The sequence below is a fragment of the Capra hircus genome, chromosome 24, assembly GCF_001704415.2.
Source record: "Capra hircus breed San Clemente chromosome 24, ASM170441v1, whole genome shotgun sequence".
In the NCBI taxonomy this organism is placed as follows: domain Eukaryota; kingdom Metazoa; phylum Chordata; class Mammalia; order Artiodactyla; family Bovidae; genus Capra; species Capra hircus.
In genome coordinates, this window is record NC_030831.1 from 46,390,258 (window position 1) to 46,412,117 (window position 21,860).

Below are 21,860 nucleotides of genomic sequence, written 5' to 3' on the forward strand. Positions count from 1 at the left end.
TTTCTCTCATTTTCTCTCCCCTCCCTCTTGGAAGTTTCCTAAATCCTTCTAAGAACAAAGGACACTTACTGTATGGTTCAGTTCAGTTCAGTTCAGTCGCTCAGTCGTGTCCTACTCTTTGCGACCCCATGAATTGCAGCACGCCAGGCCTCCCTGTCCATCACCAACTCCCGGAGTTCACTCAGACTCATGTCCATCAAGTCAGTGATGCCATCCAGCCATCTCATCCTGGGTTGTCCCCTTCTCCTCCTGCCCCCAATCCCTCCCAGCATCAGAGTCTTTTCCAATGAGTCAACTCTTCTCATGAGGTGGCCAAAGTACTGGAGCTTCAGCTTTAGCATCATTCCTTCCAAAGAAATCCCAGGGTTGATCTCCTTCAGAATGGACTGGTTGGATCTCCTTGCAGTCCAAGGGACTCTCAAGAGTCTTCTCCAACACCACAGTTCAAAAGCATCAATTCTTCGGCACTCAGCCTTCTTCACAGTCCAACTCTCACATACATGACCACAGGAAAAACCATAGCCTTGACTAGATGGACCTTAGTCGGCAAAGTAATGTCTCTGCTTTTGAATATGCTATCTAGGTTGGTCATAACTTTCCTTCCAAGGAGTAAGCGTCTTTTAATTTCATGGCTGCAGTCACCATCTACAGTGATTTTGGAGCCCAAAAAGATAAAGTCTGACACTGTTTCTACTGTTTCCCCATCTATTTCCCATGAAGTGATGGGACCAGATGCCACGATCTTCATTTTCTGAATGTTGAGCTTTAAGCCAACTTTTTCACTCTCCTCTTTCACTTTCATCAAGAGGCTTTTTAGTTCCTCTTCACTTTCTGCCATAAGGGTGGTGTTATCTGCATATCGGAGGTTATTGATGATATTTCTCCTGGCAATCTTGATTCCAGCTTGTGATTCTTCCAGTCCAGCGTTTCTCAGGATGTACTCTGCATATAAGTTAAATAAGCAGGGTGACAATATACAGCCTTGATGTACTCCTTTTCCTATTTGGAACCAGTCTGTTGTTCCATGTCCAGTTCTAACTGTTGCTTCCTGACCTGCATACAGATTTCTCAAGAGGCAGGTTAGGTGGTCTGGTATTCCCATCTCTTTCAGAATTTTCCACAGTTTATTGTGATCCACACAGTCAAACGCTTTGGCATAGTCAATAAAGCAGAAATAGATGTTTTTCTGGAACTCTCTTGCTTTTTCCATGATCCAGCGGATGTTGGCAATTTGATCTCTGGTTCCTCTGCCTTTTCTAAAACCAGCTTGAACATCTGGAAGTTCATGGTTCACGTATCGCTGAAGCCTGGCTTGGAGACTTTTGAGCATTCCTTTACTAGCATGTGAGATGAGTGCAATTGTGCGGTAGCTTGAGCATTCTTTGGCGTTGCCTTTCTTCGGAATTGGAATGAAAATGGACCTTTTCCAGTCCTGTGGCCACTGCTGAGTTTTCCAAACTTGCTGGCATATTGAGTGCAGCACTTTCACAGCGTCATCTTTCAGGATTTGAAACAGTATTTGTCCTGAAATCACTCACTTTACAGAAGATTATTAGAGATAACATTTGTGCAGAAATGAAACGCGAAGTGTAACAGGCAAATGCCACAAACCCAACAGCAGATTCTATCCCAGAGTTAACATTTGCCTTGGGTGACAGAATGCAGACAGTCTTGGGAGGTAGGGTATGGGGTCAGGGGTCAGGCAAGTCCCCTGGGGGTCCAGGAGAGGTAAGAGAGAAAGTCAAGAGGAGCAGAGAGAGAGAGGCCAGAAAGGGTGTTTGCAAGGGATGGATTGCTGAAAACTGGCTTTAGAATGACACAGCAGCCACTGGAAGATGGATTTTGAAAGCGAGCACTGGTTGGCTATTGCCTATCACCGCTTCGAGCTCACTTCCGGTGCTGGACATGGCACAGAACACACAGGCTTTTCCCAGCAGGAGGGAGGATGGCAGATCTGGTGAACTGAGTGTTGTGACTGCCCGGGGTCCCCCACGAGCCAGAGGAGAGGCTGAGCCGGAAGACGCCTGCTGTGCCCCCACCCCACAGCTGAGGAACATTAGCAAGCGTGTAGGATGGGGTGTCATCACTGTGGGTCACAGTCTGAGGCCCGGAGAAGCGGACTGCCCCTGTAGGTCCGACAGCGAGGGGAGGCACCCTGGCCCCACCACTGAGCCCTTCCACGGGGTAACTCTGCCTGGCTCTGAAAGCCTCTTCAGTACTGGAGGCCTTCCTCCCGGCTCCTTGGGGGCAGAAATCTGCTTTCAAAAGATCGATTTTCTTTGCCACTTGAGAGCTTGGCTTTTCAGAGAGGAGCAGACTCTGGCTCCAGACCTGGCTTCAAGAAGCGCTCAGCAGATACAAGGGGCAGCCTCCCGGGCCTGCTGGCCGGTTGGTCTCCATCCCTCCATCGCAGGGCCTGCAGGAGGGGGCCTCTTTGACCCTCCCCTCCCCTCCGACTTTGCTGGGGGCACCGCCTTCCTGTGCAGCCTCTGCTTCTGAGGGAGAGTGAGGCGGGTCAGTGACCGGAGGACAACAGGAGCCTGGGGTCCGAGAACTGGCCTGGGGAGGGCGGATGCCAGCTTCCCTGGAGACCCAGGAGGGCTTGGCTCCATCCTTTTCTCCCAGGGTCCAGCACCCATCCATGAGAGAAGTGGGGAATGTTTGGCCTGGCTGGCCAGGGGCCTGCGGCCTTGTCCCCGAGGGCCCCACCGGCAGGAGGCAGTTCTCCCCGGGGCCATGGGGTGGGCAGCGGGCCCCTCTGGTGGCTGTCTCCACACTGCTTGCTCCTTCCCTTCCTTCTTGGTCTGAGGATTTGAAGACAGTGCCCCTCAGCTCTGGGGTCTGGAGGCTGAAAGCCCCTTTTTCTTTGAGGTGATCAAGCTGGTGCAGGTGAGAATTCAGCTAGAACATCCCTCCAGAGCAGGACGCTGCCTGCTCTGGAGAAGCCCGGCTGGCCATACCGCTCTGCTGTCTCCACTGCCATCCCTGGCTTCCTGAATTCTCAGCCTGGTTCCTCTCAGCTCCCAACCAGCCTCCTCTGCCCCCTTGTCCCCGTCCCATTGTCCCCAAGAAACTGGGCCTGGCCCAGAGGATGCTCCGGGTGTTGGGCCTGGTTTCTGCCCTGCTCTCCTCCTCAGAAGGACCTCTCCTTTTATCAAGCCTCCTGGTTCCCGGGCTCCACCTCTCCTCCCCATTGACAGCTGCCTTTCAGTAAAGGCATCAGTTCAAGTCTCCGCTTTGTCACTTACCAGATGAGTGTCAGGGAACCTTCCAGAGATGCGAGAGCTCCGTCACTGTCTTCTCCACCCACCTGGCCCACAGCCCATGGCCCCACATCCTCCGCTTCTCCTACACCTTCCCCTCCCCATGGGGCTTGTCCTCTGATCCACGCACTCTCCAGCTGCCAGCCTTTTTGGCTCCCCGCCCACGAGGCACGGGTCAAACACCAGCTCTTGTGAGGTGCCTGTGTGTGCCAGGTGGCCACTGGGCAAGGCCCACACGGTGGCCTGCCCCATCCCAGCCTTGCCCTGGGGAACACCCCTGCTTGAAGGTGCTCCCAGCTAGCTCTCAGAGGGACCCAGTAGCACCAGTTTGCAGAATTCTAAGATGCACATGTTTCTTTTCACATTTCTGAAACTACTGTGTGTCTTATACTTTGCTGTGTTCCTTTAATGTGGTGCTTAAAAAAGAAATGTAACCCCTCTTTTTTTCCCCCACTCCCTAATCATGTTATTTAGTTCACGATGAATCTTCCAACTGGTGTTATTTCAGCCCTGGGGAAATAAGATAAACGGACAGTATAGTCAAGGACATCTGGAGATTATTTTTTTAACCCAAAGGAGTAACTCTAATGGGAAAAATTGCAGGTTGTCTATTGATGGGGGCATTGTGGGATGTAAGTGTTATTCAGATGTCACTGATCGTTGGCTTGCCAGGGGCCCAAATCGTGTACCCTAAGAACTTCACTCCTCTGCTCTTAGAGACCACATACAGCAGCCGCTATCTGCTGCTTCCATTGACAGTGCAGGACACAGGCTGGGGAGAGGCCGGGGCCCCACAATGGGTGTCTCCTGCCTTTAACTACTTTCTGAGTAGGGTGGCTGCGACTGAGAGCCCTCTGGGGATGGAGGTGAAAGGGGAGAGGGGCAGAGTCCCAGAACAGGTCAAAGGACTTGTGCACGTAGAAATTGCCTGAAACAGTCCGGGACCTATAGATACTTCGGTTCACTTTTGCTGTCCACCCAGGAGAGAAGGCAGCCGTGTTCACTGCCCAGGGCGTCGGAAATCTCTCCAGGCTGGGGTGGTGGCCCTTCTTCTTCCTAAGGGGCCTCCACAGGAATCTGAAAGGCTGCCCCCTCGCAGGGTGGGCGCCCTTATGGCAGGAGGGGACTGTGGGAGGAAGGCAGCTGCTGTTCCCCGTGATGGGAGAGACTCCACCAGTGCCTGAGGCGGAGGATGCCAGCCCGCTCAGCCTGACCAGCCCCCGGGCACTGCAGCTTTAAAACCGAGAGCTCACCCCAGCCCTACTGGCCACCTTCCTTCCCTCTCAATTTCATATCAGTTTGCCTTCAAGCGGCCTCAGCACGGCAGTCCCTCCAGCAGCCAGTCAACCAGCTATTCACTGAGCACCAGCTCCAGGGAGGCGTGTCGGGATCCAGAAACAGCGAGACACGCAGCTCGGCCAGCTGGGGGTGGCGGGCATGAAGTCACAGCCCAAGGTAGCTACTGCCAAGTGCCAAGGGAGTGGTAGCGACAGGGCCTTCCATAGGGACACAGAGGAGGAAGGCGTCCCCGGGGGCTGGTGGGCACGAGAGGCATTTTTTGAGTTGCCGTGATATGACCTTTAAAGGTGGGGAAGGCAGCCACCAGCGTGAGCAGTGGTCCTGGAGTGGGAATGTGGATGTCTGGAGATTCGAGTGGTCCAGCATGGGTGATGGCGGAGGGTTTGGTGGGGGTGGTGGGGATCAGGAGGATGGAGCTGGACGATCAGGCTAAGGTGTGTGAATCTCACCAGCAAGCCAGGGGGACCACTGGCAGACACAAACTTGGTTAAAATGCTTTGCCCTGTGTGTAGAGCTGGTCTTTTCCCTTAAGAGCTGCACTGTCCAACATGGAAGCTGCTAACTGCAAGTGGTCAAGATGTACTGTGCTAGGTGTACACCGGATTTTGAAGACTTAGTATGAAAAAAAATGTAAAATATCCCAATACTTAAAAAAAAAAATTCATGTATTTAATTAGGCTGTGCTGGGTCTTCACTGTAATGTGCAGAGAGCACATGGGCTTCAGTAGTTGTGAAGCACAGGCTTTGTTGCCCAGCATGTAGAATCTTCCCGGACCAGGGTTTGAACCCATGTCTCCTGCATTTGCAGGAAGATTCTTAACCACTGGGCCACCAGGAAAGTCCCTCAATAAATTTTTATATTGAGTATATGTTGAAATAATAACATTTTGGATATACTGAGTTATACAACATATATTATTAAAATTACATTTACCTGTCTCTTTTGACTTCTTTAGAGGTGGATACTAGAAAATCTACGGTTACCTATATGGCTCACACTGAAACTGAACAGACAGTGGTGGATTGGAGTCTTCACAATATTCTTTCTTTTTGTCACCCCATTCCTTTCCTCCGCAGTCGTGGCTGTCTTTCACTTCGTTAGCTTTCGACAGCTCTCCATTCCTCTTTTGCCCTCTTTCCTTCAGTTGCGTGGGCCTTCTCCTCCATTTTTTACAGTTGTGTTGATGATAGATGGTGGTGAGGGAGAAGGAGGAAGCCAGAGCCAGCTTGCTCAGGCCACAGCCCCTGGATTCGTGGGAGCCAGAATTCACCAGGCAGGGAGGCCTACTGATCTGTAATGCTTGTGGGAGTTAAGATGCTAGATAATTCTTTGCTGGCTTACTTGCAGTGAGCCAGAAATACATTTTAGTTTCATTTTGTTTTGCAAATATTCATTTAAAAATCTTTTTAAAAACTTATCAGTGACATGCATGTCATTTACAAAGACAAATAACTCCAGTACAAGACACATTTAGTAAAACAGGGATTGTCTGCCCTTCACCCTCCCCACTGCAGCCCTACCACTAGAAGCTCAACACTCCCAGCTCTTCTTTAAGTATTTAATTCCTGAAATACATAAATTACTAAGTAAATTTCCAAATAAATTCTTAGATAAATAAATTGGCTATTTGTCGATTTTTCAATTTTGACATTATCTATTTTCTTCTTAATACGGGATAAATGTCCTTTTCTGTTCTAACGTAGTTTATTAATGCTTCTTGCATTATTAATATATAGAGATTGTTCACTGCTGAACCAAGTAGTACATAATAATTGCACTTTCTGAACAATATCTTCCCTTCCTAGAGGCAATAATTGCCTGCTTTCTATGACAGTTTTATAAATTCTTACCAAATGCTCTATAAAACTGGAAAATTTCTTCAAGTATTATTTTATTGTGGCCAAATCTAATGGTAATCCTATATTTTTTATCTACCCCCCAGATACCTTCAGTGCACCCTCCCTCCTGCCCCCCTTGAAATGGTTGCGGGAGGGTCTGTACAGCTGTGTGCCTGGGAAACGCCCTCTCTTCCAGGCGTCATCCCCTATTTCATTTCTCCTTTCTCTTGGTTTGCATCAGTACCTCTTTGAGAAAGGGTGCAGAGAAGTTTTTTTTGTTTGTTTGTTTGTTTTTGACACCTTGCATGTTTGAGAACAGTCTTGTTCTATTCTCATGCCTGATTAAGTTTAGCTGGACACAGAATTCTAGATTGAAAATCTCCACCTCCCCCATCTCTGCAGTACCGTGAAGGCAATTGCTCCACTGTTTTCAAGCTTCCGACATTGCTGTTGAAACATCTGGTGCTGTTCTGCTTCCTGACCTTTGAATGGGACTGCTGTGCCTTCTCTCGGGAAGGTGTGAATCATCTCTTTACCCCCAGTACTTGGGGGTTTCCCTGTGAGATGCCTCACTGTGTGGTTCTCCCCGTCCCCATTCTTCTGGGCACTCAGAGGGCCTTTTCTATCTAGAAGCTGACCTTCAGTACTGGGAAATTTTTAAAATACTTTTTTCCATAATGTTCTCCATTTTTTTCTCTTCCTAGAAAAACTGTGGGCTCTTCTGACTGAACCCTTCAACTTTGGCATCTTTCTCCTCATCTCCTTGTTTTCTTGTTTTGCTGCCTGGGAAATTAACCCAGTGTCATCTTCCAACCCTTCTGCTAAATTTCAGAGTTCACCCCTTATAATTTTAAAATTCCAAGCCCTCTCTTGTCTCCTCATCGCTCCTTTTAAAGGAGTTTACAGTTGTTTCACGGACCCAATATCTTACTTTTTCTAAGAATATTAATTTAAACATTTTGAGGTTTATTGGTCTTTTTTTTTGGATCCCTGCATTACTTCTTTTCTCTGAGTTTTTTTCTTTTTTTTAAATTTAGTATATTCTCTCTCTCTTTTCACTTTTCCTCAAGAGACTAGCCATCCTTGGCTGTCTGTTCACATTGAAGAGTAGGTCACCAAAACTTGCAGAAGCTCTGTGTCTAGGCGTGGACCTTTCAACTTGCGGGCTTTATTATGCAGTGGCCGGCTGAGGACTCTGCCATTTTACTGGGTACTCCCAACCAGAAGGATCTGTCGAGCTCTTTCTGGGGCCAGTTTCCAGCCTGGAGCCGTGCGGTGTGGGGGAGAGTGGAGGGGCACACAAAGGACAGCATCCACCGTGCCAGGTGCCAGAAGGGAGCAGAGGTTTCCAGAGTTCCACGTGTAGACTTTCACGTAATCCCCCTGTTGGAGCGTGGTGCTGCGTCCCGGTCCTCCAGCACTCGGGCCTTTCTGGCTCAGTTTCCCTGCAAAATGCCAGGGCGAGGGAGGGACAGTCACTGCACTGGAAAGGGCAGAACTGATCCTCATGCAGGTTGGCAACCAGCCTCCCCATTCTCAGCGCCACCATCTCTCCCACCTTCCCAAGGAGTCACCACCTCCAACTCCACCCCATCCCAGCATGTGTGGCAAGATCTACCCATTTCTCATCAACTGCACCTTCGTGGTGTGTGTGTTTAGCCACTTTCATGTCCAACTCTTTGTGACCCCACAGACTATAGCCCGCCAGACTTCTCTGCCCATAGGATTCTCCAGGCAAGAATACTGAGTGGACTACCCTTGCCTTCTCCAGAGGATCTTCCAGACCCAGGGATCGAACCCTGGTCTCCTGCATTGCAGGCAGATTCTTTACCATTTGAGCTACAGGGAAGTCCACACCTTCACTGGGGGCTTTGTTTCCAATTTCTCAGCTCTGTTAATTCCTCCATCTGCTTTCTGTCTTCCAAAAATCTGGTGACATTTGTTTCCTGCTGATGTCACGCCTCCTGTTCTCCCTGTCCTTGTCTGTTTATTTTCTCTTTATTCCTTTGCTCTCATTTCAGTGGGGTTTGGGAAGGAACAGATATGTGTTGAACCTGCCACATTTAACAGGAAGCCTCTTTAAAGCTTCCTGAGGTGTCAAGTCTACTTCTTTCCTTATTAAAGGACTCCAGCACTGAGAGCTGGATCTCTGCTTATGGAGAAGTTGCAAGACTTTCCCCATCATCAAGGTTAATTTTATTTAGAAGGTGGTAGAGACTAGATTAAATAAAGCATGAGCCTGGCTTATTGCTGGAAGTTTTTGCTTTTAAAAAAATACCATATTACAACAAATTAATTATACTTAAAATTTTGTGTGATTAGTTTTTTTCTTAAAATTGCATGGAAAACAACTTGTTTTCTCAGAAATTTGGGCTCTCTGCAGGCTGGGTCCTGGCCAGCCAAGGCTTCAGAGCTTGACTGCTGCTGCTACTGCTAAGTCACTTCAGTCGTGTCTGACTCTGTGTGACCCCACAGACGGCAGCCCACCAGGCTCCCCAGTCCCTGGGATTCTCCAGGCAAGAACACTGACTAGGTTGGACTATATTTTCTTGTGTGTGTGTGTTGGTTGCTCAGTTGTGTCCTACTCTTTGCAACCCCATGGACTGTAGTCCACCGGGCTCCTCTGCCCGTGGGATTTCTCAGGCAAGAATACTGGAGTGGGTATCCATTTCCTTCTCGAGGGGATCTTCCCAACCTAGGGACCAAACTTGGGTCTCCTTCATTGCAGGCTGTTTCCCTAGGCATCTATTTAAAAGGTAGTAAGATCAATAAAGTTGCCTGGGAGAAATTCAAGAAAGCCAAACTCTCTCCCGGGACCTTAAAATTCCTTTAACTAGTGTGTTAATTTAAAAGAGAATGCTTACTTATTTATTAAACAAAATACGCCTCCTCCCTCCAACACCTTCTGCACTGAGCCTTTACCAGGCAGCACTGATGATTATTTGTATATAAAAATAATGACACTGTTGGGTTCTAATGAAGGTTTTGAGCTTCAGGGGCTGCAGGTTGCCGGTAGGGGGAGATGAGACCCGTGGGGGAGGGTAGCAGGGCTAGACCTCATGGGGTCTTTGTCATTGCTTCTCCAGGTGCCCCCTTTCAAAGGTCTCAGCTTCCTCACGCTACCTCCTGCCGTCACTTCCACCTGGGCCCCCCGCAGCCGCAGCAGCTCGCTCCCGACTTCCCCCTGGCCCACCCCGTGCAGTCGCAGCCGGGCCTCAGCGCCCACATGGCCCCGGCCCACCAGCACAGCGGCGCCCTGCACCAGTCGCTGACCCCGCTGCCCACCCTGCAGTTCCAGGACGTCACAGGTCCCTCCTTCCTACCTCAGGCCCTGCACCAGCAATACCTCCTGCAGCAGCAGCTCCTGGAAGCCCAGCACCGCCGGCTCGTCTCGCACCCCAGGTATGTGCGCCACTCGGGCGAGGGTGGGCGGGGCCGGGGCGGGATCCAGGGCGCGACCCCTGGTTTCCATCCTGCCAGGCTTGGCCCGCCATCAGTCACCAAAGGAGTCTCCCTGTAGGAGGCAGCTTTTGCTCTGGTTGCTGCTAAGTCGCTTCAGTCGTGCCGACTCTGTGCGACCCCATAGACGGCAGACCACCAGGCACCCCCGTCCCTGGGATTCTCCAGGCAAGAACACTGGAGTGGGTTGCCATTTCCTTCAATGCATGAAAGTGAAAAGTGAAAGTGAAGTCGCTCAGTCCTGTCCGACCCTCAGCGACCCCATGGACCGCAGCCTTCCAGGCTCCTCTGTCCGTGGGATTTCCAGGCAAGAGTTCTGGAGTGGAGTGGCACTGCATTCATTCCGGGTAGTGAGCGCGGCTTTAGCCTGACACCGGCTCCCTCTGTTGCTAGCATGTGTCCTTGCCACGTGGCCCAGGTAGCTGGTCAGGAGTTGGGTAACTAGTGGGCTAGGATGCTCCTGGTGGACTTTTGCATAGTGTGGGAGATTAGGCTAGGGGACCCCTCGCACCTTCTCAAACTTCTCGGTCCCCTGATTCTAACCCTGGAGGTCCCTAAGGGATGCCCTGGGTCAACCCCGCCCACAAAGAGCCCATCATGTGGTTGGAGAGACCAACGATGAAACAAATGCAAAATTAAATGAGGCAGTACTAATCAAACGGGGCTGAACTGACCGTGGGACCTCGGGCAAGCCACTTCACCTCTCAACTATCAAGAGAAGGAGTTGTACAAGATAAGCGTTTCTCTAACATTTTTGTCTCAGGACATTTTACACTCTTAAAAATTATTGAGGACTATAGCAAACTTTTGCTTATGTGGGTTATGACTATTGAAACCCTATTAGAAATTAAAAATGAAAAATATTTAAATACTTGTTAATTCATTTAAAAATGACAATAACAAAGTTATATTAATGCCAATAATGTTTTTCAAAAAATAGCTATATATAATGCAGTAAAAAGAGTGACTTTTAAAAATTATACATTTGCAAATCTCTTTAATAATTTGAGTGCAGAAGCAGATCTGAGAATACAGCTAATAGAAGATAGCTGTATTCTCAAATCTGCTTCTGCACTCAAATTGTAGCTGAATCACGTCATGTAGTTTCTAGAAAATTCCGTCATTCACTTGTGAGAGAATGAGAGTGAAAAAGCAAGTACATGATAGTGTTATTATGAAAATCGTTTTGACCTCAGAAACCCTGTGAAAGGGTCGCAGGGACTGCCAGGGGTTGTTGGTGCATACTTCCAGCACCTCTGCACATGATGATCTTTGAGGCCCTAAGTGTTCATATCTGTAGAGGTTGGGGTACCTGGGACAGAACGTAAGTATTGTAGGAGGTCAGAGGAAGGAGAGGTCACCATCATCTGGAGTGTTCTGGGAGGCCTTTTGGGAGGAGGCCTAGTCCTGGGCCATGAAAACTGGGAAGAGTGTGGAGAAGGGTGGAGGAGAGGAAAAGAGCAGGGTGGCAGCAGAGGGTATGGGTGCATAGACGTGGGAGATGCTACAGGAGACAGGTCTGTGTGTCCTGGATACAACCCACCAAGGACAGAGGGGAGTAGAAGGAGAAGGAGCAAAGGAGGCAGAAAGCCTGGGTGAGACAGCAGGTTGGCAGCAGTTAGACCCAGGGAGCAGCTTTGGTGTAGTGGGCAGTCCACAGACAGCGGGAATGTCTGAGTTATGAGCTGCTGCCCAGGAAGCTTCCTTGGAGCTTGGGAAGGGGGCTGAAGGCCATCGCTCCATACGTAGGCGTGGGTGGGGGCTGCCGGGGGCTCAGCGCTCTTGTAAGCTGGGCTGGCCCAGGGCTTCCCTGACGCCTGGGTCCTCCTTCCCTTCCGGTGCAGGCGGAGTCAGGAGCGCGTGTCTGTCCATCCCCACCGCCTCCACCCCAGCTTCGATTTCGGCCACCAACTACAGACACCTCAGCCCAGGTATTTGGCTGAGGGCACTGACTGGTGAGTCTTTGGGGCCCCTGGGGGAGGGGGAGAGGAGGGTCTTGCCTGATCCTTGGAGCTCCTGTTTCCTTCACATCAATGACGCAGGAGTTCTAGTCTTCAACCCCAGCTTTTGCCCTGTCCCCAGCCACCTTCGGAGCCAGATGGGCCCCCGGGTTCTGGCAGCAAGCTCAGATGTGGCTAAGCACCACCACGAGCCCAGGCTGGGGCTCAGTTCTTGTGGTTCTGCCTGGGAGGAGCTGACAGGGATGCAATGCATTTCCCAAGTCCTGGGAGTATTGTGACCCAGTAGTCCTTGGGAGGAGGGCAGATAGGAGAGTCTCAGGAGCTAGCATGATGGTCAGGGAAGGCTACCTGGAGGAAGTGGGCCTTGAGGAGTCCAGAGAGAAACCAGGACGTGCCAGCCATGCAAAAGAGGCTCAGGGAGATGGAACCAGCCAGGCTGGAGGCAAGGCCTGGGGAGACTGCCTTGGGGAGAGGTTCAGGGCTTGGTTGAGGGGTCTTTGTAGGCAGTGGGGCCTTGTGAAGTCTTCCCACAATCTCCTGAGCTCAGGACAGAGGTCTTTCTTCCCCTGAGATGCAGTACTGCTTGGTTTTGGGTCCTTGGTCCCACCCTACTCACAGGTTCTAGCTCAGGGAAGGCTGACCTAACCTAGGGTCAGATCCAAACACTAGAACACTTGAAAAAAGAGATATGTAGTTCACTAAAGTACTTAGAGGTAAAGGGCATCATGCCTGCAACTTACTTTTAAATAGTTTAGAAAAAAAATCCACGGGGAACTGTGTATGGGTATGTATAAGTAGGTATGGATGGATGGATGGATGGATGGAGAGCGAGAAGGAAAAAGAAATGAAGTGAAGTAGTAAAACTTTAACATTTGGGGAATCTGAATGAAGGATAACCAGGAATTTTTTGGTGCTGTTCTTGCAACTTTGAGGTTAAAAAAATATTTTTTCTTTAAAAGAATGTAAAAACAAAAAAAACCTCAACGAAAGGGAATGGACTGTTTATAAAACAGACATACAGTAGTGTCATTACTCAGCCATTTACTCAGGCTAACTTTCATGGGCAAGGGTTGCTTTGGAAACGCGACCAGGACTGGACCCCCAGGAACGGTTCTGAGGGGCAGTTCTGGTTGATTGGAAGTTAAACGTGCTTCTAGGTGCAGGAGAGGTTGTTTTCACAGGTTCCATCGTTTCCAGCCCTTGCTAGTTCTCAAGTTTTCTCTGACAGATTTAACGCTTCCTTAAGAGATTGTAACACAGCCAGCTTCAGCCCAGCCTCTTTCTAATTAGCAGATTCAAATTAGGAAGATTTAATTGTTGTTTGGATGAAATTCTGTCCCTCAGCAGGCAAGTCAATTCAATTTAATTCACTTCAGCACCCAGAGCACCCGGGGTCCTTGTGTGCGGCCGAGGGATCTGAATACACACACGGGGTCCCACGTGGCAAGTGGGAGGGGACAGGTGACGCGACACGGTGAGGGTGATGCTGCAGAGATGTCAGGAGGAGGGTGGTGTGTAGGTAAGCCTGCTTGCTTTAACTCTCCTGTCCTCCTCAAATTTCTGTTGCTCTGCATTCCTGACCCCTGCCTGCCCTGAGGACTGGGAGAGACTGGGGCCCTGAGAGGCTGGGAGGCCCCTGTGCCCAGGGCCACCTTGGGCCTTTCTGCCTGTCCTGTCCCCACTTCCCAAGCAGGAGGCCCCCTCTCCTCCCTGGAATGAGCTCTGCTCCAGCAAGGGCCAGCCTAGTGGTGACAAGGGGCTTGACATACCCGTCCCCCCCTCTTTTCCAGGGAGGTCTCTTCTGCCAGGAGATGCAAGGTTCTGGAAATTAGACGCAGGAAATGCAGTAGAGGAGGGGCCGCTCTCACGCTCTGCGAGGAGTCCTGGGAGGGAGGAGGTGGGGAGCGTGTCTGGACCTAGCCCCTCTCCCCTTTCCTTTAAACCATCAGGAATCACTGACTGCTGCCCTAATCATTCCAGGATCCTGGCCCCCAGAGCCTGGTCCAGCCCCAGGCCTGAGGCTGACTGGCCTTTCCCTGAAATTTAGGCGATTTCAGCCCCACCCGCATAGCTGCTCTCAGCTGAGCAGCCTGGCCTGAGAGTGTGTGGGGGCAGCAGGCCTTGGGGGGTAAATCCCCCCACGAAGCTCCCCTTTCTGGCCCAGGCCTGGTAACTCGGCCCCGACTTTGTACCCCGCTCCAGTGTCTCCATTCTCAATGTGCTCCTCTGACTCAGTTCTGGGTTCATGGTTCCATCTCTGCCCCCACTGCCGGCCCCCCACCACCTAGTCCTAGCGCTGCTCGGGCACCCTGGGACAGGTAGAGAGGGGACATGGAGATGAGAGCCTCCTGGCTTCCTTCCCCTGTAGCAGCTGTTAGGGGATCCTGGGTTTTGGGTCAGACTTTTGATGAGATGATAACAGGGGATCCCAGAGCCCACCCAGGCCCACCCTGGGCAAATCACCCCACTCATCTGAGGCTGAAGGTGTCTTTTGCTTCTCTAGTCAGCACTCTCGGAATTGGAGCAATTCTGTTCTCAATTCCTTGGGACTTTGCTTTTGGTAGAATTCCCTGAACATCTCTCTGCAGCCATAGATCTGCTGGGACTGCTGGGCAGCTGCCAAGAGTCTGAGTTTCTGCCCATGCCCATGAGGTGTCCCATGGAACTCCTTTTGTTGAGGCAGGTCATAGGATGAGCCCAGGTGAGGGTCAGAAACCCTGGAGTCCCAGACTGGCTAGCCCAGGGCTGTGGATTGGGCACTGCCCTTCTTCAGGCCTCCACTGGGCCTGCAAAAATGAGGGGTTGGACTCAGAGGATTTCTAAGTTTACTTCCAACTGACTCCAAGAATTACCTCATTCCCCAAGGGGGCAGACTCATCAGGAGTTGTTCCAGGGATCTGGGCTTTGGCCACCTGATGCAAAGCACTGACTCCTTGGAAAAGACTCTGATTCTGGGACAGATGGAAGGTGGGAGGTGAAGGGGATGACAGAGGATGAGATGGTTGGGTGGCATCACCGACTCAATGGACATGAGTTTGAATAAGCTCCAGGAGTTGGTGATGGACAGGGCAGCCTGGTGTGCTGCAGTCCATGGGGTCACAAAGAGTCGGACACGACTGAGCGACTGAACTAAACTGAGCTGATGGAAGAAATCTAGGAATATGTTTACATCACACTGTTCAGACATCACAGATGGAAGCAGAAATTCCTGTCATGTTCCTCATGTTTTAAACAAATTGCATTTGCTCAGGTGCCCTTTGGTTGGCTATATTCCCCACACCCTGGCACTCAGGTTGCAACCTGAGCAGGTTCAGCTTCAACTCGCAATTTCTGGTAAAAACACTTCAGAGGAGATGCTGGGTTCTTCCAGCCGAAAACTGGTTGAACTCTGCTATGTGATTTTAATAGTAATTGATGATCTTCTCCCAGATCCTTCATTTCTTTAGGAGACGTGAGAAGTTGACAGGTAATTCAATCATTCCCTATTCATTTATTACACAGAAAACTTTCATAAAGAGCAATTTCCCTTCATTGTGATTTGGTTACCCTGAAGTACAGTTAATAGAGGAAAGACAGGATAAATGTTTGTTTCTTCTCCTGTATTTATTAGTTTTCAAAATGAAGCGTTGGTTCCCTAGCATCCTTCAAAGGGGACCGATTTGCTTTAGCATCATTTCACGCTCATGGATTTGAACCTATTTGATGTATTTCAACCTATTGCAGTTACACTCATTGATGCAAAATGTCCAAACTCTGCCAGTGGGGGCCTCTTTGAGATGGTTCCTGAATCCTTTTTACCTGACCTTGATGACTTCCTGCTTTCAGTTATGACAAGATGTTTCAGTCTCATTTTGCACATTTTTTTTTGCACTCAGACCTGACCTTAGCCTTTTTTTTCCAAGAAACCCTGGTTCCTTTTCAGTATTAACTGATTGATTACTAAGTGAAATGAATTTCCTGCACGGTTAAGAATGCAGGCAGTGGTTCAGGAGAGTTTCCTGCCCCAAGGCTGCAGGTCCCTCTTCTGTTATTTTCTTAAAGTGGTAAAAGCATGGCCTCTGACCCCTTCACTTTATCTGACCTGTCTTTCCTTTGCTCTGAATCTGTGTCTGGCTTATTTGGATTCCTCTTTCAGCATTTCTCTTAGGAATGGACTTTGCCTTGGGAAGGAGATTGGTGCACTAGTCCCAATTAGTATGAGGCTCAGAATGTTCTAGTTCCTTCGGATCTCGCAGAGCCCTTCCCTCTCTGAGTCTTGGTTCTCCTCGTCATTAAGAGGGGGATGGACTAAGCGAGACTGGGTCCCTTGCCTCTGCAGCAATTCGTGACCCTGATTCTACTCGATGGGCTTGATGTTTGGGGTCCCTTCGCACCCGACAGCTGAACCCCCTGTGCCTCACTGTGGCCCTGTCCCTGCAGGGATCTCAGTGTGGACGCCGGCTTGAGTTCTGCTCAGTTCCAGGTGCGGCCCGTCCCTCAGCACTATCAGCATTACCTAGCAACTCTTCGAATGCACCATTTTCCCCGAAACTCCTCCTCCACACAGATGGTGAGTGAGAGGCTTTGCCAGGCGACTGAGTCTTCTGCCGCCTGTTGGTGCCAGTGGCGGGCTGAGGCCTGCGGCTCTGTGCCCCGCGCCCAGGCAGGTCCGCTGCCACGCTTCCCTCCCAGCTCGCAGTCCCAATCAGGCTTGAAGGGGAAAGAAGGGAAAGCTGCTGGGCCAGAAGCTAGCACTGCTGGAAGGAGGGGTGGGGGTGCTGGGGCAGGGGCAAGGGGCAGTGTGGCAGGCTGTGGTCTGGGGGACCTGGGGGTAGGAGTGAGTGAGGATGGGGGGTGGTTGGGGGAAAGGCTCAGGGCTAAGAACAAGCAGGGTAGTCCCCCAACCCCCATATGACCTCATTTAGGGTGGGCGCCTCCCTGGGCTCTGGTTTTACTGATCTGTGAAATGGGATGAAGACACCTGGTGTGGGAACATAAGAGACCCCAGAGGTGGCCTTTAGGGCTGCCTGCTGGTCTGGGGCGGCCTCAAGTGGAGCATAGGCCTTCAGCACTGCAGGGGTGGGGACTGGGGGAGGATCAGGTTGGGTTTGGGGGCCTTTGTGTTCCTGGCATCCCAAGCTTCATGATGCTTCATGAATGAAGGTGAAGTGAATCCGTTAAGGCAGCTGAAGACGGACTGAAAAATCTTATTTCCAGACATCTTCTGCACGCTGCTGCCCTCGAGTGTTAGTTCTGCCCTTCCGGTACTGCCTTTGCCCTTTAACCACCCAGCACCTCAGTCTCGTCACTTGTAAAGTGAGAGCTAGGATGCGTCATCTCAGAAGCCTGGTTGGCTCTGAAGTTCTAAGGTTCACGTATGAAGTACCACCCCCTAGGAATAAAACCTTGTGTTTACTGAGAACTTAGTGCATTCCAGGCACCGTTCTAAGCACTGTTTGTTCAGTTGCTCGGTCATGTTTGACTCTTTGCGACCCCATGGATTATAGCCCACCAGGCTCCCTCTGTCCATGGAATTTCTCAGGCAAGAATACCGGAATGGGTTGCTATTTCCTACTCCAGGGGATCTTCCCAACCCAGGGATCACTCCACAGGAAAGGTTTTATCCCTATTTTACAGATGGGCAAACTGAGGCCCAGAGAGGTTAAGTCCAGGATCATGCAGGAGTAAGCTGAAGAGCTCTGACTCACAGTGTGTGAGGTAGGGCCATGCCAGGAAAGGGTCAGATCCTGTTTTTCTTTAAAATTTTGATATTTTTGTTCATTATGGACTTTTTGGTATTACTTTGATTTTTAAATATTACATTAAAGTACTATTTCTCTTGGTTACTGAGTCATTAAATTTTGTGCCCTTGCTTGTCCCACCCTAGTCTGGGCAGCTCAGTGCAGAGGGGAAGAGAGTGAATTTTGCCGTCTGACTGCCTGGGTTCGAAACCGTGGTTATGTCACTTACTTCATTTGATCGCATCTCGTTTACCCGATCAGTAAAATGGGGATAGTAACTGTGCCCACGTGACAGATCAGGTGGGATAATTCAGTTAGTCTCGAGAAGGGCTTCAGACAGGGCCTGCCATGAAATAAATGCCCAATAAGACTAGTTTGTTACTTTACTGATTTTGATCTTTCTGGGGCTGGTTCGGCACAGGCTTGGTTCTTGGTGAGCAGAAAAGGCAAGAGGAGGAAGGACAGCGCTTCTCTTCCCTCACCTGCAGCGCCTCAGGCTGTGCTGACTGGCAGCTACGGGAGGGGGACTCAGAAGCTGGGCTCCCGGAGCCTGGAATCCTGTCTGAGACATTTTCTCCCAAACAGGTCGTCCACGAAATCCGAAACTACCCTTACCCTCAGCTTCACTTCCTTGCTCTCCAGGGACTGAACCCCAGCAGACACACCTCCGCTGTGCGGGAGAGCTATGAGGTATGCCCTGCCCCCCTGTCTGGGGGGAACCCTCCCATTCCGCCTGGTTCCCGCTGGGTTGGTGGAGACCCCACCGTCTCCTGTCCCTCCCTCTCTGGTGGGGGAGGCATAGGTGGTGGTGGGGAGCCTCAGGGTTGAGTGTAGGAGGGAAAAGAAGAGTAGAGATCTCTCGGTCTTTGAGCCTCTGACAAGTTAGTTCTCCCCATGTGAATCTTTGCTGACGTCTCCCAGTGCCCCCTGCCTTATCGTGTGTGCATCTGTGTGTCTGCACGTGTGGAGTGCACGCATGCACACGTTTTCTCTTTGTAGGAGCTGCTGCAGCTTGAGGACAGGCTGGGAAACGTGACTCGGGGAGCAGTGCAGAATACCATCGAGAGGTTCACCTTCCCCCACAAGTACAAGAAGGTACGCTGGCCGGCAGGTCAGCTTGCAGAGTTGGGAGGTGGGGGTGGGGAGCGGTCTAGTTGATCCTGGCGCAGTTTAAAATCTAGAGGAAGCTCTGCCTCCTTTCCAGGGCCTCCTCTGGCGCCTCTGCCGGTGTGCTCAGGAGGGGAGCTGGGTGCACGTGTGTGTGCGTGTGGACTTGTGAGTGGTGTGCTGGGTGGGTGTACAGGCAGATGAATGTGTGTATCTGCATGTGGGGGGCCAACGGAGCTCCAGCACTGGAGGCTAAGGTTTGCCTTAGAAAAGACTCCAAGTCCAGCCTCACCTGCGGGACAGATGGGAGGCTAAGGCTTCAGACTGTAGGTTTCCAATCCTCAGTGAGTGTCAGGCTCACCTGGACCACTTTTAAAGCCACAGAGTCACAGGCTCTACCCTAAGCCTGCAGAGGAAGACTCTCCAGGGCTATTTCTTGGGAATCTGGAGTAGGATTAGAGCCCAGGAATTGAAGTTAATTCAATAAATAAAAAATTTGGAAGCAACTGAGATGTTTTTCAATAAGGAAATAGATAAACTGTGGTACATGTGTATATTCCATGATTTAAAAAAAATATTCAGTCATGAATAGATGTCATACAGAAAATATATATTAAATGCATATTACTAAGTGAAAAAAGTTGGCTTGAAAAGGCTGCATACTGTATGATTCCAAATGTACAGCATTCTAGGAAAGGAAGACTGGACTGTAAAAAGATCCACTGTTGCCAAGGGCTCTGGGGGAGGAATAGGCAAATAAACAGGTGGGTCACAAGGGATTTGCAGTGCAGTAAAACTATTTTCTCATGCTACTGTAATGGTGGGCACAGGACACTGCATTTGTCAAAACCCTAAGAACTCTAATGTAAACCAATGGACTTTATTAATGGTGAGGTATCACTCTCGGTTCATCAATTGTAACGAATACACCAAACTAATGCAAGATATCAGTCGGGCAAACTATGTGCATTTTGAGAGGGGAAGGGATGGAACAGGCTGTATTTTCTGCTTAGTTTTCATATAAACTAACACAACTTTATGAAATGAAGTCTGCTATGAAAACAAATAGATAGTTATTTAAGTTTAGAAATTAAAAGCTTGACAAACACTGAGAATCTTGGAGCTGGAAAATGCTCGTGCTGGTCAAGCTGGAGCCCGTCTTCACCTGCTCAGGAGGTCCTAGGCTGCAGTGGTTGCGAGCACTAGGTGCTGGAGTCAGTTTTAAATTTCAGTTTTACTACTGTCTTTGGGCTGCTATAACAAAATACTATCTGCTTGGTGGCTTGGTGGCACTTGTTTCTGATGGTTTTGGAGCCTGGGAAGTCAAGACCAAGGCACTGGCCGACTTGATTCTTAGAGAGGGCACTCTTCCTGTCTGGCAGGTGGCTCACTTCTTGGTCTGTCCTCATGTGGCAGAAAGGAGGCTCTTGGTGTCTTTTTCTCTCATAAGGGCACCAATCCCATCATGGGGAACCCACCCTCATGAATTCATCTAGACCTAATTACCGCCCAGAGCCTCATCTCCATCACATTGGAAGGGTGGTTAGGGCTTCAACATATGAATTTGGGGTGGAAAGAGAAACATTCAGACCATAACCAATAGTTATAGCTGTGTGACTCTGGACAGCTTACTTGGCATTTCTGGCCCTTCTCTTGCCCTTTTTAATGTAAAATGGGAAAGATATATTAGTAGCTGCCATAGAGCAGCTCTGGGGATTCAATGGGACATTGTGTATACACAGCCCAGCCCTGCCTGTACCTGCTGAGAGCTTGGGAGTGGGGAGCTGCTCTTACCTTGAGAGCAGGCTCGCTCACTCTAGGCTTGCCCAGAACCCATGGTGTCAATGTCAAAGACCATGACCTTTGACCTGTGCAGCTTCTCTTGGAGGCACTGGATTTATCCATCAGTGATCCCAACCAACATCTATAACACACCTATTCTGTGTCAGTCATGCATAGCATGTTAATAGGGGACGTGACAAACATAGACAGCATATTAAAAAGCAGAGACATTACTTTGCTGACAAATGTTTGTCTAGCCAAAGCTATGGTTTTTCCAGTAGTCATGTATGAATGTGAGAGTTGGACTATAAAGAAGACTGAGTGCCGCAGAATTGATGCTTTTAACTGTGGTGCTGGAGAAGACTCCTGAGAGTTGCTTGGACTGCAAGGAGATCCAACCAGTCAATCCTAAAGGAAATCAATCCTGAATGTTCATTGGAAGGACTGATGCTAAAACTGAAGCTCTAATACTTTGGCTACCTGGTGCAAAGATCTGATTCATTAGAAAAGACCCTGATGCTGGGAAAGATTGAGGTGGGAGGAGAAGGGAACGAGAGAGGATGAAATGGTTGGATGGCATCCCCGACTCAATGGACATGAGTTTGAGCAAGCTCTGGGAGACGATGAAAGACAGGGAAGTCTGGCATGCTGCAGTCCAGGGGGTCGCAAAGAGTCAGACATGACCGAGTGACTGAACAACAACAAAGAGGAAATGACAGTGTTTCAGTAATTAAGGGGGCCATTGGCATGGAGAAAATGACCATTCGTTGGTGGGAGAGCTTGAATGGAGAAGAACGTGGAAGGGAGAAAGGTGTGTTCAGGAGCCCAGGAACAACTTCTACCTTCCTGACCAGGGTGGCCTCACTTACACCAGACTGCACACTTCATTTGCCATCACTTCAACAGGTTGAGAGGAGATAAGGGAAAGAACGAATGCTAAGAATGAAAAGGAAAAATGACTGAGCCAATGAGATAACGAGTTGAGCTAAGAAAGTATAAGAATAAAAGGAGAATTAGGGGAATAAAATATTTATTTATTTATTTTTGCTGTTTTGGTTTTGCCATACATTGACATGAATCCCCCACAGGTGTACATGAGTTCCCAACCCTGAACCCCCCCTCCCATCACCCTCCCCATATCATCAAATATCAAAAATATTTTAAAATAAAGAATAAGAAGAATTAAAAATGCAAAATGATAGCATTTCAAGCCCTTTAAAATATTTTAAAAAGTTTAAAAAATTTAAACTCAGTGAAATAATATAAAACAGAAAAGGATATTTTAAAATAGTAATAATGATAAGAATAATTAAAATATAGTCTAAAAAGAAAATACAGAGAAATAAGAATTAGGAAAAGATATGAAAACAACATACAAAATTAATCTCAGTAACATCAAAGTAAAAAGGGAATGTTAATGAAAATGAGAA

The 21,860-nt window shown here is 49.4% G+C and overlaps 1 protein-coding gene across 1 annotated transcript in view; it reads left to right on the plus strand.

Annotated features, from left to right (window-relative positions):
- Window positions 1-21,860, plus strand: part of RNF165 (ring finger protein 165) — a 108,091-nt gene that overhangs the window by 81,279 nt on the left and 4,952 nt on the right. Inside the window, exons 2-6 of the mRNA XM_018039814.1 lie at window positions 9,488-9,803; window positions 11,705-11,815; window positions 16,241-16,370; window positions 18,127-18,231; window positions 18,541-18,636. Coding sequence (XP_017895303.1) covers window positions 9,488-9,803; window positions 11,705-11,815; window positions 16,241-16,370; window positions 18,127-18,231; window positions 18,541-18,636 — 758 coding nt within the window. The remainder of the gene's footprint in view (window positions 1-9,487; window positions 9,804-11,704; window positions 11,816-16,240; window positions 16,371-18,126; window positions 18,232-18,540; window positions 18,637-21,860) is intronic.